General features: G+C 41.7%; 1 protein-coding gene across 1 annotated transcript in view; it reads left to right on the top strand.

Annotated features, from left to right (window-relative positions):
* MTNR1B (melatonin receptor 1B) overlaps nucleotides 1–16,806 on the top strand; it is a 331,906-nt gene extending 315,100 nt beyond the window's left edge. The window contains exon 2 of the mRNA XM_077484991.1: nucleotides 15,205–16,806. Within this exon, the coding sequence (XP_077341117.1) occupies nucleotides 15,205–16,073 (869 nt within the window). The 3' untranslated portion in view covers nucleotides 16,074–16,806. The remainder of the gene's footprint in view (nucleotides 1–15,204) is intronic.
* Nucleotides 16,807–17,402: the final 596 nt, after the last annotated feature.

Raw genomic sequence — 17,402 nt, 5'->3', positions numbered from 1 at the left:
CTACACATGAAAGCCCTCTGTGTTCTTCTATTTTATACTGCTTGGACATCCTGAAACTATTGGGAGGGCATGAAATATATAGCCATACAGTGAAACACTAACAGCGGTGGAGCAGTGTGACTGAATGAATAAGAAGCCAGCAGCTATCTTTATACACAGTGCCTATTTACCAGTTATTGGAGGTGAGAGGCTGGGGGAAATAGGTGGTGCACTCATTAAGCACTGAAGTTTGCAGTGGATTGCCACGTTTGGGAATTGATTTTCACACTTTTTTGCATGAACTTTATTTTTGCAAATTTACAAGTTATCAGTGCACGTTATTTTATGGACAATCACGTGTTTATATTGATTATTTAAATAATCACTTTATCTGCCTTTTTTTCACGAACTTTCACTTTATATATTTATCTATTTTTAATTGATATTTTTTATGTCTGTTTATATTTGGATTATTAATGCAGATTATTTTTATATAATCACTTGATTTTTTCACGGACCCTTATTCATCATTTTTGTACACATATTGGTTGCATGCTCATTGTTTGGAATATTTACATTCATTTCCAATAGTATATATGTTGCATTTAATGGATAGTATTTGATATACATTTATTTTTTATAATTTGTGATTATTATTCATTGTATACTTTTTAGCACTTTTAGGTAGCGCCGCATTTTTATTAATTTATACACTTATTTTTGGTGCTGAGATCACTGCTTTTATGCTGGCTGCTTCCTATGTACATCTATTTTATATCTAGCCTTCCTATAACATATTAGGTGAAGCGCACTAGTTTTCCCTTTACAAGTCTGCCTTGTTTACCACCGTTCTGCCTGTCTCCTGAATGATCTGCGGGGTCCCGGTGGACATGGCACCCGCCAGACCCGCTGATTGGCTTCTGCTGTGTCCAGTCACAGCAGGAGCGGGGTCGCCAGTAGCGCGCGTGCGGGTCCCAGACCCAGAAGTGCAGGATCACGTACAGGTACGTGATCCTGCCCAGGGGAGCCACTTTGCCGCTATATATTTACTGTATGGAAAAGAAGAAAGGTAACAGCGCTCTCTGCAGGGACAACTCAATCCATACACCAGGTCCACTCACAGGTGCCGAGGCTCAATGTGTCCCAACACATTCCAATGCAACAGTAGTAAGAAGAGCCGGCAACACCGTAATCCTTGAAGTGTCGTTTATTGGTACATCAGAGTGACAGTAAAACAATAAACCTGATGCGTTTTGGCAATAGCCTTAGTCGCAGCTACGACTAAGGCTATTGCCGAAACGCGTCAGGTTTGTTTTACTGTCACTCTGATGTACCAATAAACGACACTTCAAGGATTGCAGTGTTGCCGGCTCTTCTTACTACTATATATTTACTGTATACAGTTGGCAAGCGGTTAAGAATAAGTGAACCCTTTGCATGTAGTACACATGATCGGGAAATTTTCCGCCAACAAATGTCTGTTGTTGGATTTTCCGATCGTGTGTACACAAGTCCACCAGACAAAAGTCCAAAGTACAAACACGCATGCTTGGAATCAGGGACAATCCAGAAGCGATCAGTCTTGTAAAAATAGCGTTAGTAATGGAAATATTAGTAGTAAGAAGAGCCGGCAACACTGTAATCCTTGAAGTGTCGTTTATTTGTGCATCAGAGTGACAGTAAAACAATAAGCTGACGTGTTTCGGCAATAGCCTTAGTCGTAGCAGTATTGGAGATATCACATGACTATTGAACTTCCTTTTTATTAGCTTGCACTACGTCTTGTACGTCATTATGTTCGTAATTGTTGGGCAACGTTTTGTGTGACCGTGTGTATGCAAGACAAGTTGGAGCCAACATCCTTCGAACAAAATTCCACAAATTTTGCTGTCCGAAAGTCCGATCGTGTGTACGAGGCATAAAACAACCTACTTTAAAATAGAAAGGCAAGGCAAAGCAAAAAAGACAATTAGAAATACCTTTTTTTAATTTTATCTTTTATAAGTGATAGCATAATCTCCCAGCTGCATACTGACTTGGAGAGGTGGGGTAGAGAATGCATGAGGCGTGTCAGCAAAAGGCAGAGAAACAGAAGTACACTACACTGATCTTTACGGTGAAGAGCTGTGCTGGGCGTCTTACAACAATGAAAAGCAATGCAAAGAGAACAGAATACTTTTTAACACAAGTACATGTTACTATAGACACATATCAGGAATATGAAATATAGGGGTAAAGCTGAACTCCCAGAAACCTGAAGATCCTCACTTACAGTGGGGCTAGTTAACTGCTTGTTTATTTTAGGGGATAATAAAAGCAAATGTACCTACCCGATTCTCCACTCCCTCAGCAGACAGTGTTCCCCCATGCTCCAAGGGTGGGCTATGCCTCTGTGTCTCCACGTTCATTGCAGAGCTATGGACCCTGTATTGGTCTTGATGACATCAGGACCTTAAACCTCCAGAGTAGACATGTGCACTGACAAAAAATTTGTTCATTTTCGTTTCATTCGTTTTTTTTTGTTTTTTTTTTATTCGGAATTCGGAAATTTCGTGAATTTTCACATATGGATTTTTTGGATTTCTGAATTTTCTGATTTCTGAAGTTCCGAATTTTTGGATTTCTGAATTTCCGAATTTTAAATTTTCCGAATTTACGAATTTCTGAATTTCTGAATTTCCGAATTTATGATTTTCCGAATTTCGAATTTTTCGGATTTACAAATTTCAGATTTTTTGATTTTCAGAAATTCGTATTTACGAATTTTAGAATTTACGAATTTCGGATTTCCCAATTTTGGAATTCTGAATTTTCCGATTTTCGGAACTCCGAATTTCCGGATTTTCGGAATTCGGGAATTCAAAGATTTGAAAGTCCAAAAATTTGAAAATCTGAAAAAAAGAAAGAAAATCAGTTTAATTAATAACTAACTATTAAATAAACGAGTACAAATTTATCCGAAGTTACAAATTATCTGAAATAACAAATGCCCCATCTAAACAAATGGAACAGAACAAATTAATAATAAATAATTAATAATAATAAAAAGGTTTTATTATTGTTATTAGAGCGTTACATTCCATTTGGTTAGATGTGGCATTTGTTATTTCAGATAATTTAATTAGTAACTTTGGATAAATTCTTATTCGTTACGTTCACTAACAGACTAATTTTTAAGGGAATTCCAATACCTATAATTTAATAGTTAGTTATTATTTAGAATTAAACAGATTTCCTTTCTTTCTTACTGATTTTCGAATTTCGGAATTTCCAAATTTCCAAAAATTCGGAATTCCGAAAATGCTAAATTCAGCAATCCGAAATTCGAAAGTTTGGAATTTCGGAAATCCAAAAATCAGAACATCGGAAATTCGGAAATCCGAAAAGCCGAAATTCGGAAATTCAGAAATCCGAAAAACCTTAAATTCGGTAATGCGGAAATCCGAAAATTCAAAAATCCGAAAATTTGAAATTCAGAAATTCGAAATTTCTGAAAATTTGAAATTCAGAAATTTGGAAATTGAAAAATTCGGAAATTCGGAATTAACAAATTTGTCAAGATTCGTTAAAAAATGAATTTGGAACTTAACGAATTGCACATGTCTACTCCAGAGTATGAGGGAGAAGATGCTGTGTGGACTGGTGTAGCAGCATGGCAGAGCCTGCTGGTGCGGAGGATTAGGTGAGTAAATCTGCTTTTCAAAGCCCCCTAGAGTAGAACTAAATGAGCAGTTAACCCTTGCAGAGCATATGCAACCCCACAGAGAAAGAGAATTCAACTTAAAAGCGTGCCCAGCCAAAACTTTTTTTTTTGGATTTGGATTGACTGGGAATGGTTACAAACCCCTGTCAGATTTGGTTTTTTAATGTTATCTGAGATTTCCCCCCATGTTCATACTAATGGTTGGTAACCCCCCCCCCCCCCCATAGAGTGGAGTTCCATCCAAAAATGGAACTTCCGTATCACCTCCCACTTCCGGGCATAGATAGCTGAGCCAGCCGCGGGTATCTACCCCACTTCTGGGCCCCCCCCGCTGTCTTCTGGGAGACACACGGGTCCTTGAAGACAGCAGGGACCAGCGGCATCGCACAGAGCGAGTCACGCATGCGCAGTAGGGAACCAGGAAGTGAAACCGCAAGGCTTCACTTCCTGATTCCCTTACCAAAAATGATGGCGCCTCCACCCGAGAGGCGGGGGACAAAAGAGGCGAATGGCAAGTATAGCTCTTGTTGTGTGCCACTTCCAAATTTCACAATGGAAAGAAAAAAAATTCCCCTGAATGGACTTTATAGGCAACACACAATTTAGAGTGCCTTTAGAGTAGTATCAAAGTAATATAGTAAAACAATTATTTATTGAAATTTACACATAATAAAAAATGAAACATTGATTTACTGAACACAGTCAGTTAATATCACCATATCGGACATAGTATGATAAATCCTCATTACACCCAACGCGTTTCAGGAAATTCCTTCTTCAGGGACGCAAAGAGAAGGGGAGAGGTTCATACAATAATAATAGGTGATATATGTCTCAATGTTGCAATCATAATCATTAAAAACGTAAAAGAGATGACAACATGTGGTTGGTATATCAGTGGGGCTGCTATCCCAGGGCAAAGAGGGCATCAAAAGGAGTTTATTCACATAGAATTGGTATTGGAATCACTGAAAGGGTTAAACACCAATTCCTATGCCTCACGGTCAAAGGCCAGCCATATAAACACACTGGAGCCAAAAAGGGGGTCCCTGGAAGTATGGAATGTGCTCGATCAAACGTGCTCCATGGAAAGTGCTCGATCAAACGAGGACCGGATTTATCGAGGAGCCACCTAACGCCCACTTACTCCCGTGCATAGACAGACAATATCCAGCCGCACGTCCCAACATCCAGCTACGCACTGCTGAGAGCCGAGGGACAGGTCAGCTTCGGGTGCGACATCGCAGGTACCCTGGACAGGTAAGTGTCCTTATTTTAAAAGTCAGCAGCTGCAGTATTTGTAGCTGCAGACTTTTTAAAAATTAGGCAGAACTCCTCTTTAAGCTGCAGAGGCAGTGGCCAGAAGTGTACACATGCCATGGCCTTGATCATACCTCCCAACATTCTAAAATGGGACTGAGGGACACCTATCAGCAAAATTATGCAGGCATAGGACACACCTTTTGCCATGCCCCCTCAAAGGAAAATTGTACAAAAAAACAAGATTGGTTAAACGCACAAGTGCTTTTATTACCACTACTATTGCTTTATTTCGGCTTTTGGAAATTACAAATGCAACAATTTAGACATCAGATGAAAGGTTTACCGCTGGAAAACGCTTTTTGATAGATACAAAATACATTTTATATACATCTTAATAGATCAGACCAAAATGAGGGACAAATGAGGAGGAATGTGGGACAGAGGGACATTGCTCCAAATTAGGGACAGTCCCTTGAAATCAGGGACAGTTGGAAGCTATGGCCTTGATGGTTTGCTTTGCTGACCACACCAGGAATTATACCCCTTGTCACAACCCATTCAAGTGAATAGGGCTGCCCTACAAGAGGTTGCAGTTGCAGCGTACTAGTGTGGGGTTCAGGGGGGTTAAAGCAGGTGGTGAGGAGGAGACACAACACCTCCTCACCACCTGTTATAAGCTTTCTGAAGAGCTATCTGAATGCAGAATGCTTTTCAGAGACCAAAGCTAGTGGGAATGAGCCCAAAAATGTAACTGACATTTTCTAAGGTCCTGCTAGTTCAGATTCCCATCTAATCATAATAGAGTCATAGAGTGAAAGAGGGAGGCCCTCAGTGTTGGTTATGTGATAAGAATTCAGCTTCAATTGCATAGGAGAACAGCATACATGTGTAAGAACAGCATTACAGTAGAGAGCAGAAAGAAAAACTTCCTTCCTGTGAAGAATATACAAGTGCATATAAATACACAGATGGTAATATATTACTACAGCGCCAACTACTGTATAGTTGGGAGCATTGCTTTAGATGTGTGTACTTGCTGGTCTGGCACACAAGCAGATGGCAGAAAACAACAGGGGAGTCTGCACACATGTCCATACGACTCCCTGAAAGCATGTGAGTACCATTTATGATTACGATCGCACATGATGACTTTCAATAATTAAAAAAGTACAGTATAATATTATATTATATTTATAAGCTTATCAATTAAGGTGAACATGTTTCTTTTGTAATCACCCCAATACCGGGCACTTTCACCCCTTTTCTGCCCAGGCCAATTTTCAGCTTTCAGTGCTGTTGCACTTTGAATGAGGATTACTCTGTCGTGCGACACTGTGCCCATATAAAAAAATTTGTCATTTTTTCACACAAATATAGATCTTTCTTTTGGTGGTATTTAATTACCACTGGGTTTTTTATTTGTTGTGCTACAAATGGAAAAAGACTGAACATTTTGACAGTTTTCTCTTCTTTCTGTTATCAACTTTAAGTAATTTTTCTTCATAAATTTTTACCAACATTTTTACTGCTACATTTCTTTTGTAAAAATAACCCAAATTTGTGTATATTATTTGGTCTATGTGAAAGTTATAGAGTCTACAAGCCAGCAGTGGCGGCTGGTATTTTTTGGGGGGGGGGGCAGCAAACAACCCCCCTTCCCGGTTGGTCGGTCGGCAGCACCCCTCCCCTATCCCAGCACTTACTTCCATCGGCTGCAGATGGCAGACTCCTATGGGCAGCTGCCGGATTGCAGGCTTCTATGGGCGGGTTGCAGACTCCTATGGGTGGTGGCTCTTGTGTTCTCTCTCCTGCGGCTCCTGCATCCAATAGGATTGCCTTTCCTTTCAGCCAATTGGGTGACCGGTGTCAAAACCTGCTTCCTGTTTGACTGGGAGGAGGATCAGTGTTACAATAGTGAATATTTATTTGCTGTTGATTTGCTGTTGTAATGCACTCTCTGCGACCTGAGCCTGCCCTATATTGAAGCCTATTAGAGTCTCTGTCTCAAATCAGTGTTTCAAAAAAACAACCAATTCGCATTGGAATCCATGTGTCAGCATCCTGAAAGGGGGTGGACGCATGTATAGGGGAGGTGGCAATGGACGGGGGATAGGCGCCCGTGCACCCTTAATGGACAGGCAGCCCCTGCTACAAGCTACGGTACCAATCATTTAAAACTGATCGCTCCTGATGTACTGATGGCCTATATCATTTCTTGACGCCCTAACACAGTGATGGTGAACCTTGGCACCCCAGATGTTTTGCAACTACATTTCCCATGATGCTTGTGCACTCTGCAGTGTAGTGGAGCATCATGGGAAATGTAGCTCCAAAACATCTGGGGTGCCAAGGTTCGCCCTCACTGCCCTAACATGTCAAGACAGTACAAATATCCCCAAATTACCCCTTTTAGGAAAGTAGACAGTCCGAGATGTTTGGTAAGAGGCATGGCATGAGTTTTTGGAAGTTGTAATTTTTCTTACACTTGGTATAGGCATACTTGCAACTACACCCCAAAACACATTCTGCTACTCCTCCTGAGTATGGCGATACCACATGTGTGAGGCTTTTGGTAAAGTATAAAATATGGTGTTGGGCCGGGTAATTAGATACCAAACATGTCACATTTTAAAATTGTGTACGCTTGTGCAATGGCACCGAACTGGCACCAAACTTTGATATTTGAAAATCTCCATAGGCAAAGCTTTATAAGCCTTTATTGGTTACCAGTTTAGAGTTACACAGGAGGTCTGGTGCGAGAATAATTGCTCTTGCTCTGATGTTAGTTATGATACTTCACATGTGTGGTTCACTCGCCGTTTATATATGCGTACAGGACTAAGGTGTGTGTTCGCCTTTGCATGCGAGCATGGGTGGAGGGGTACTTTACTTTTTTTTTATTTATTTATTGGTGGGACACTGGTATACTAACAGATGTCTTTTGTGCACTTGTAATTTATGACAAATGTTGATCATCCACCGGCAGACACTGACTTGATGTCACAATGGATCACTGGTACAGATGTGATGGGAACATTGTGACAGATGTTTTCGGCACTGGTACAGATGTGATAGGCACTGTGACAGATGTTTTGTCCACTGGTACAGATGTGATAGGCACTGTGACAGATGTGTTGTGCACTGGTACAGATGTGATAGGCACTGTGACAGATGTGTTGTGCACTGGTACAGATGTGATAGGCACTGTGACAGATGTGTTGTGCACTGGTACAGATGTTTATGGGGACATTTGGACAGATGTTCATGGGACAGAGACAGTGGTGCTTGGTGTACTATGTGGGGGGATGGCTGAAGTCTGTATGATCTCTGGCAGCTCTGTGTGTGAAATCATCCCTTACGGAAGCTGTCCAACCAGGCCACGCCCCAACAGGTTTCACTCTGCCCCCGAGCTTAATCATGGGGATGGAGGGGAGCAAAGTGCATGGTCTGGCTGAGACTGCCACATACTCCCCCGCATAGGGCTTGCAGCAATGTGCAGTTTGTGAGACCCCCTTCCCTTCATACATTGATGTCCGGGGCCAAGACAAGCTCCGTCCCTAGATGGCACTTACAGTGGCTGGCACATGGATTAGGATCCATTAGCGTCTGAGCGGCACCCATAATTTTTTTCCCTTTCATACTGATGCATTTTTCTGCATTTTTGACTTGCTAAAAAAACTTGGAACAATGTTTCCCTTTAAATCCCATGGGACTCTTCACACCACTGTACTGCTGGTGTGGTGCGTTTTGAAAAGTCCTGCGTGTAGCATCTTTGGGGCGTTTTTTAAAACCGCACCAAAAACATAGGTCCCCATTGAAATGAATAGAAAAAGTGGCACCTGAGTTGCGCTTTTAGTGTGTTATTTCCTGAGGGTCTCAGCTCCTACAATGCTGCCAATATTCTCTTTAGCTGCTCCCCAATGTCACATCAAAGCATTAAAAGTGATAATTGTTTAGAGTTAGTGTTTTGAAGAGATATCATTATGTGTCCTATTAACTTATATAACAAGTTCATCCAGCCTTTTAATTAGAGGACCTTTATACATATGCGTAAGTGTACTTGAAAAGAATTAGCTCAGATATGATGAATTTAACTTGCTATTATGTTGATGTAAACAGTTTTATTATTGTCTATATATAATGGACAAATTCCACTGCACTGATGATGATATATATCGTACTCAGTAATACAGCAGTTTTTTCAAGTGCCATTAAACAGAGAATAAATGGTACCATTATCTAGTTACAGTACTTATGTTATTGATTTGTGATCTAGTGGAGTGGTCCGTGTCATTTGAACACATATTCCCTCTGTATTATTACCACAAACAAGAAACAAGTTTAGCACAGACCCTCGAAATGAGCTGCTGGTTTTAGTCGGGCTTACCGTTACCTCTTCTGCTCGTCTCTTCATCTTAGGGGGGTCCCGTGGAAAGTAGCCCAAATGAAGATATATCAGACACGGGGTCCTTTTCGAAGATTTATTTAGGGGTAATACCAAAAAAAGACACAAGACACAGTCCTTCAATAAAGGGTTAGAGGATAAGGGGAGTTCAGGCACCTAGTAATTGTGGGTTAGAGGTATCAGTCATATCCAGAGGACAAACAGCTCCACAGACTGGATCCAGCAGTCACCGGATAGGCCTATCTCACTTGACCTAGCAGCCGATGATATGCCAAACAAAGTCTCTGCCACAGACTTGTTAATGAAAGTGGTTCTTGAAAGTAGATGCACAACAAAGTCTCTGCCACATGACCAGTGTAGTTCAGAGGTACCCAACCTGCCTCTTACTGCTATACCACTTATACTCCAACATCCCCATTTCTTACCCTTCTAAAATGATGGAGTATAAATGGCCATAGCAGCTTATTTATTATTCACACCATATAAATAACTCCAATATCAAATGTATACCAAAATATCACCTCCATAACAACTTCTTTAACTCCAGTCTGTTGGTCTTTGACGGCACTCCCGAACTCCAACACATATTCCACCAATACACTGCGGGACCTTTTTCCACATGATAGGCCTCCAGCGGATAATCAGCTCGGAGACAACACCCTTCCCGCAGTGCAACCATTAGCCCTTGTACACACGGTCGGATATTCCGATAGAAGATGTCCGATCGGTCCATGTTGTCGGATAATCCGACCGTGTGTGGGCTCCATTGGACTGTTTCCGTCGGAATATCCGACGGACAAAGTTTGAGAGCTTGGCTATAAAATTTTCCGACAACATGATCCGATCGGACTTTCTCCGATCGTTTGTAGAGAATTCTGATCGGAAAAAGTGCCACGCATGCTCAGATCAAATTCCGAGACCAAAGCTATTGGCTACTAGCCTGAACGTAGTCCTGTCGTAACTAAATTACGTCATCACGTTACGAACGATCGGATTTTCTGACAACTTTGTCCCACCGTGTGTATGCAACACCAGTTTCGGACAAAATCCGTCTGAAAAAATCCGATGGATTTTGTTGTCGGAATGTCTGACCATGTGTACAAGGGCTTACAGTTTTCCAGCTAACCTTTTGCTGGAATACACCGGAGGGGCACATACTAACGATGAGCCCCCCACCCCTTTCCATCACATATGTTTACTGCCACCATCAAAGACCAACAAAACACTGCCAATCCACAGCTGCCATGACAACCATCTGCCATGCTCCTGAAAGAAAGAAAACACATAAACCAACAAACATATACAACATATAGGGAGGGCAGGTGGGAAAAACTGCCTCTTCCTTTCTTTCTCCACAACTTTCTGTTTCCCAGCCCAGTCCCGCCTCCTCCTTATATAGTACTACTCCCCCTTGGACTATACTCACTGTCCCCTCCCCTCTTATCTCTTCACATTAACCCATGCATTGTTAGAGATTCTTGAGGGTTTTTAGGAAGAACTACCATACAGTACCAGATTCTTTCAGCCAACCCGGCAATACTGTAAGGATATTGACTCGGGATGCGCCCTCACACTGAGTTTCCAGGTTCCTCCAGAGACACCAGCCTTGTGCTCAGTCCTCCACTGGAAAATTCCTCCCCTGGATCCTTCAGCTTTCCTTGGCTTCTCCCCGCAGGCGAGAAAGCACAGGACCACCCCTGGATCAGTAGGCCCCAAGACATTCCTGGGCCTACAATCTCAGTAGCGATGCCTCAGGCCAGTAGGCCCCGAGGAGCAAGACCATGAGGCACAGACCCCAGGCCAGGAGGGCCCTGGGGTTGGGATCATGGACCCCGGAAAACGAACCCGGAAAAATGGCGTTGGTACCTTAAATACCCTCCCAGAATGCACAGCAGGGAAACAACACCCACTGAACCATTTCCGAGCAAGAGGCGATATTCAATGCATCCAGCCTGCTGCTGTTCCACACCCACTGACGGTGACAGCGACACCTACGGTCAGGTGGGAATCAGTGCAACTGGACTGGTACAGAAACCAGAACTTTTAGAAAAGTTATTCTGAGCCAAACTACAGCTTCAAATAATTAAATTTGAAAAAAAAAAATAGCGTCTGCTCATCAGGAGCAGGGCACTACACAAGCATGGCAATTTGTGTGTGCAATACAGATCATGACTTATTTCAGGCAAGGTATAATAGACAGTCTAAAACATGGGTTACCGTAAGGACCAAAACTGAGAGCTGCTGTATACACTATATGGAAAAAATAAATAAAAGGACATACTTCCAACTTATTAAGCTCAGGTGCTCAAAGCCAGCTCCTTAAAGGCATAGCTTGATGAGTTTGGTGTGAGGAGCTCAAGTGGCCTACATAGAGCCCTGACCTCAACATTCATTGGGATGAATTGGAACTTCAATTGTCATTCAGGTCTTCTCATCCAACATCAGTACCTGGTCTAAGAAATGCTCTTTTGGTTGGATATGCCCAAATTCCTATAAATGCACTGCAAAGTCTTTTTGAAAACTTTCCCAGAAGAAAAGAGGCGGTTGCAGATCCATGATTTTAAATGGTATATCCAGAATACTCAGGTGTTCATAGACACTATATTGTCAAAAGTATTGGGATGCCTGCCTTTACACGCATATGAACTTTAATGGCTTCCCAGTCTTCATCCATAGGGTTCAATATTGGGTTGGCCCACCCTTTGCAGCTATAACAGCTTCAACTCATCTGGGAAGGCTATACACAAGGTTTAGGAGTGTGTTTACGTACACTGGAGATATTTCACTTGTAGTCTGCTGAAAATTCCAACGCCGCATGGGCGGGGAAGAAACAAAATGCCGTTTCTTCCCTAGCCTGTGCTGTTAATCGTGGCTCCTGTGCGCATGCGTGGGAGTAATGTCACGCGGCTCCGGCGAATCACAGAACCGGAGTCCGCGGCCCGGAAGGAAGAGGGGCCAGAAGAAGGACGCTGCCTACACAGGGGACATCGCTGGATTCTTTTGCAGGTAAGTAGCACATACTGGGCGAGTATGCGATGCATACTCGCCCATTATGCTTTACATTTGCAGGCTTTTCAGCGAGCAAAAGAGGAAGTAAAACCCATTAGGGTTTACTTCCTCTTTAAAGTTCATGTGCGAGTAAAGGCAGGTGTCCCAATACTTATGACAATATAGTGTATTTTTGTTTTTTCAGTGTAGGCGATGGGGCAACAGATCATTTAAATGGTCCATTTATTGGTTGCTGCTGGGTGGTCAGTGAGTGCTGTGGGGTATTCGTAGACTTGTTAGTTACCCCTAGTTAGTTGGCTAGGACTAATGGGCTAGGAGGGCCCAATAATACTCAGCAGGTAGGGGATACCCCAGAGATATTTACAGGAAGCAAACAAAGATATTTGATGAAGTAATGAAGTATATTTCAATATGTTTAAAGCCATTTCTGGAAGATGCTTTAGTCTACAATTTTTAACGGTGTCTCAATTTTTAACGGTGTCTTAAGAAAGAATGTGTTCATAGTAAATGTGAATGTGCTGAACATCTGTCTGGCATTTGGTGATGACGGTTACTGGGGAGGATTAATGAGGACACATTGACAAATGTGCTACTTTTTTCACATTTCTTTAGTTGTTTCCTAGGTTCTGACCCAGGCCAAAATGATCTCATACATACATACATAGCTCCCAACTGGCCCTGATTTGGGGCAATGTCCCTCTGTCCCTCTCCCCTCCTCATTTGTCCCTCATTTTGGTCTGATCTATAAAGTTGTATATGAAATGCACTTTTTATCTTTCAACAAGTGTTTCCCAGTGCTAAAAATTTCATCCAAATTCTAAATTGCTGCATTTGTAAATGTTAAAAGCCAATATAAAGGAATAGTAGAGGTAAAAAAAATCCCTCGTGGGTTTGATGAACTTTTTTCTTTGGTTAATTCTCCTTTAAGGGGGCGTGTCCTATGCCTACATATGTTTGTTAGTAGGTGTCCCTCATTCCCATCTCAAAATGTTGAGAGGTATGGAGTTTCCCCTTCACAATCGAGTCACCATTACATCATAGTCACCTCCTTTCACATCAGACTCCCCTTTCATATTAAAATCTCCAAGGCTGAACAATGCCGCCTAGGCCCTCACTGCGCAAATTAAATCTGGGGAGGGGGGCAGCGCACCCCAGAACCCTCCTAGATCTGGCCCTGGGGCACATGGATGGATGGATGAGTTTTCTCTGAATATTAAAATGGTGTTTTTAGTTTGTGTTCAGATACAGTTATGTCTTGATTTAAACATTTAATATTGATTACCATATTGTTACTGTGCATTGTAAACGGTAATCAATAAAAAATGCAATTTTTCTCCTTTAACCACTTCAATACAGGGCACTTCCCTCCTGACCTGCCCAGGCAAATTTTCAGCTTTCAGCACTGTTGCACTTTAAATGACAATTGTGTGATCATACCTGTACCCAAACCAAATTTTTATCATTTTGTTCCCACAAATAGAGATTTCTTTCGGTGATACTTGATCACCTCTGGGGTTTTTATTTTTTCTTAAACAAATTAAAAAAGACTGAAAAATTGTGAAAAAAAAGTTTTTGTTTCTGTTATAAAATTTTGTAAATAAGTATGTTTTCTCCTTCACTGAAAAGGCTGCACTGATGGGCACTGATAAGGCGGCACTAATGGGCACTGGTGAGGTGGCACCAATGAGTTGGCCCTGATAAAGTGGCACTGATGATGAGCACTAATATGCAGCACTGATGGGCATTGATAGGCGGGACTGATAGGTGACACTGATATACAGCACTGATGGGCACTCATAGGCAGCACTGATGGGCACTCATAGCTAGCACTGATGGGCACTGAAATTTGGCACTGATGGACACTGATAAGGCAGCACTAATGGGCAGTGATGAGGTGGCACCAATGAGTTGGCACTGATAAGGTGGCATTGATGGGCAATAATATGCAGCACTGATGAGCACTGATAGGCAGCACTGATGGACACTGATAGGTGACACTGATATGCAGCACTGATTGACACTGATAGGCGGCACTGATGGACACTGATAGATGGCACTGATAGGCATCACTGATAAGGAGGTACTGGCATGTATTACTGATTGGCACTGATTGGCATCATATATGGGTGCTGTTTGGCATCCCTGGTGGTCATGGGTGGTATACCTGGTGGTCATCAGTGGTGGGCATCCCTGGTGGTCCTGGTGACACCCCTGATAAACCTTGGTGGGCATCCTTGGGGGGACTGCGCTGATAATCAATCAGCGCAGACTCCCCACCCCCCCTCAGGAGAGCAGCCAATCGGCTCTCCTCTACTCGCGTCTTTGAGACACGAGTGAGGAAAAGCCGAAACATGGCTCTTCTGGTTTACATCATGATCAGTTGTGATTGGACACAGCTGATCATGTGGTCAGAGTGGGGGGTGCGCGGCGAGCGGTGGTGCGGTGTGTCAGTCTGACACACCTCAACACTGATCTCAGTAAAGAGTCTCTGACCACATGACCAACTGTTATCCTGAAAGATGTCATATGACATCCAGTCAGGATAACGGAACCACCGCCCGGCCATCATTTTGCTAAAGGCTGTGCAGGAAGGGGTTAATGTAAGTGACTTAAAATGTATTTATCAATTGCATTTTAGATATAGAAGACGTAAGATCAGCAGTTCAAAAACTGTATTTGATGTTTCCTGCTTTGTTGTTTTATCATTAGTTCATCTAGGAGAATAGTTATGACATATGACCCCCTAAGGGTTTGAACCATGGAGCTTTTTTGAGTTATTCTTCGTATGTTTTCGAAGATAAATGTACAGATGAACACTAACCTAATGTTTCTTTTTTCTCCTCAGGTAATGCCTTTGTAGTAAGTTTGGCCTTCGCGGACCTTGTGGTGGCCTTGTATCCCTACCCATTAGTGCTAGTGGCTATTTTTAAAAATGGATGGGCCCTCGGAGAAATGCATTGCAAAGTCAGTGGATTCGTCATGGGCTTGAGTGTTATAGGTTCCATTTTCAACATCACAGGGATTGCCATTAACCGATACTGCTACATATGCCACAGTTTTGTCTACGACAAACTCTTCACTGCATGGAATACAATGCTTTATGTGTGCCTCATTTGGGCTCTCACTTTTCTGGCCACTGTTCCCAACTTTTTTGTTGGCTCATTAGAGTACGATCCTCGCATCTACTCTTGTACATTTGTTCAGACTGCAAGTTCCTCGTACACCATCACCGTGGTGGTCATTCATTTCATCGTGCCAATCACTGTGGTGACCTTTTGCTATCTCCGCATCTGGATTTTAGTGATCCAAGTAAGGCGAAAGGTCAAGTCAGAAACAAAACCAAGAATGAAGCCCAGCGACTTCAGGAACTTTCTTACAATGTTTGTGGTGTTTGTGATTTTTGCTTTTTGCTGGGCTCCCCTGAACCTCATTGGCTTAGCTGTATCCATAAACCCAGCAAAGGTGGCCCCTAAGATTCCAGAGTGGTTGTTTGTTGTGAGCTACTTCATGGCTTATTTCAATAGTTGCCTTAATGCTGTTATATACGGATTGCTTAATCAAAACTTTCGGAAAGAGTACAAAAGGATTGTAATGTCACTGTGGATGCCAAGACTGTTTTTTCAGGAAATCTCAAGAGGGGGAACAGAATGCCCAAAGAGCAAACCTTCTCCCGCTCTGAACAATAATGAGCAATTGAAAACAGATACTGTGTAACTCTACTGTGAAGAGAAGAGTGGTTGAGAGCCATTGAACATGCACGCCAGTATTTACAGTTTATTTTCATTTGCATTGCCTCAATTTCATATTTTTGTATTTGAAATTAAATACAGCCTCAGAATACTATTTTTATATATCATATTCATTTATAAAAAGGGAACTTGTTCATTTATTTTACTAAAGAAATTCAGATATTTATTGTTTTATAGGGTTAGGGTTATCTTGGCGTTTTTGCTAAGAACCCCTTGTTTTATCATGTTCTAAAGGCTGCTAGAGGTGTAGCATTAACCAGAAAATGGACAGGCTGTGGGCATCTCTGGGTACGGGTAAGGTGCATTTTTTGAATTGCACAAAATGAATTTTATCTGTGGAACGGATTTGGAACCTTTAGCAAATACACATTGGAATTAGTGAGCTGCAAGCAAGCAACCAACCATAAGTCAAAAAGCATGCAATGAATCATATCATTAATACTTTCCCTTGAAAACATGTATTTTTATTTCATTTTACAACATGAATGCACACTTTATCCTGTTTTAAAAATGGATATTTAATTTTTATGTGGTGCTTATTACAAAACTTATTTTGGACTAAACAGTTAAATATTGTTTTGTAGTTCCAAAAAAAAAAAAAAATGAATGTATCATAGTTTATTTTACCTATTTTTGTATGCCATATAGATATGAATGAATCAAAAACGGAATGATTTGCCATTAAATGATGGAATGTTCTTGATGTTTGCTCAAATTTATACCTTATGTTGATTAAAAGGTGTTGCTGTTACATGCATGCAACATGCAGTTCCGCTACCCACACCTGGATTGAACAAGCATTTCTTTCTTTCTCTAGTGAGCCGTTAGTAAGTGCACTTCCCCCAGATTTATATTCATGTTCATTTAGTTTAAGGGAGGCTTAAAGCAAAGGAAATCTTACCTTATTCGTCACTTTCTCATGCTACTTCCCCACTTTATGACCAATCCCACAAGGCTTCTCCCCTCCACTGGTTGTGTGGCCACCCTTTCTTCAAAATCATTGAAAAATTGGCACAATCCCCTATATGAAGCAAAGACTTGCAGAGAGATAATCCCCATGCCTCACCCAATGAAGAGACTATGGGAAACAGGGATTTTTGACCTGCCCAAAAACGGTGAACCATGTATCACAATATAAAAAAAAAAACAACATTTTTATCTATACAAAGTTAAAAAAGACCTCCATAAAAAGTGTTATAGCATCACTGTAGACATGTAATACAATGTCTGTATATCAATAGACAGCAGGAAATACACTATATTACCAAAAATATTGAGACGCCTGCCTTTACAC

The sequence above is a fragment of the Lithobates pipiens genome, unplaced genomic scaffold, assembly GCF_037356315.1.
Source record: "Lithobates pipiens isolate NorthernLeopardFrog02 unplaced genomic scaffold, aLitPip1_a1.2 Scaffold_17, whole genome shotgun sequence".
In the NCBI taxonomy this organism is placed as follows: Eukaryota; Metazoa; Chordata; class Amphibia; order Anura; family Ranidae; genus Lithobates; species Lithobates pipiens.
The sequence above is the reverse complement of the archived record's forward strand: the minus strand, read 5'-3'. Positions and strand labels throughout refer to the sequence as shown.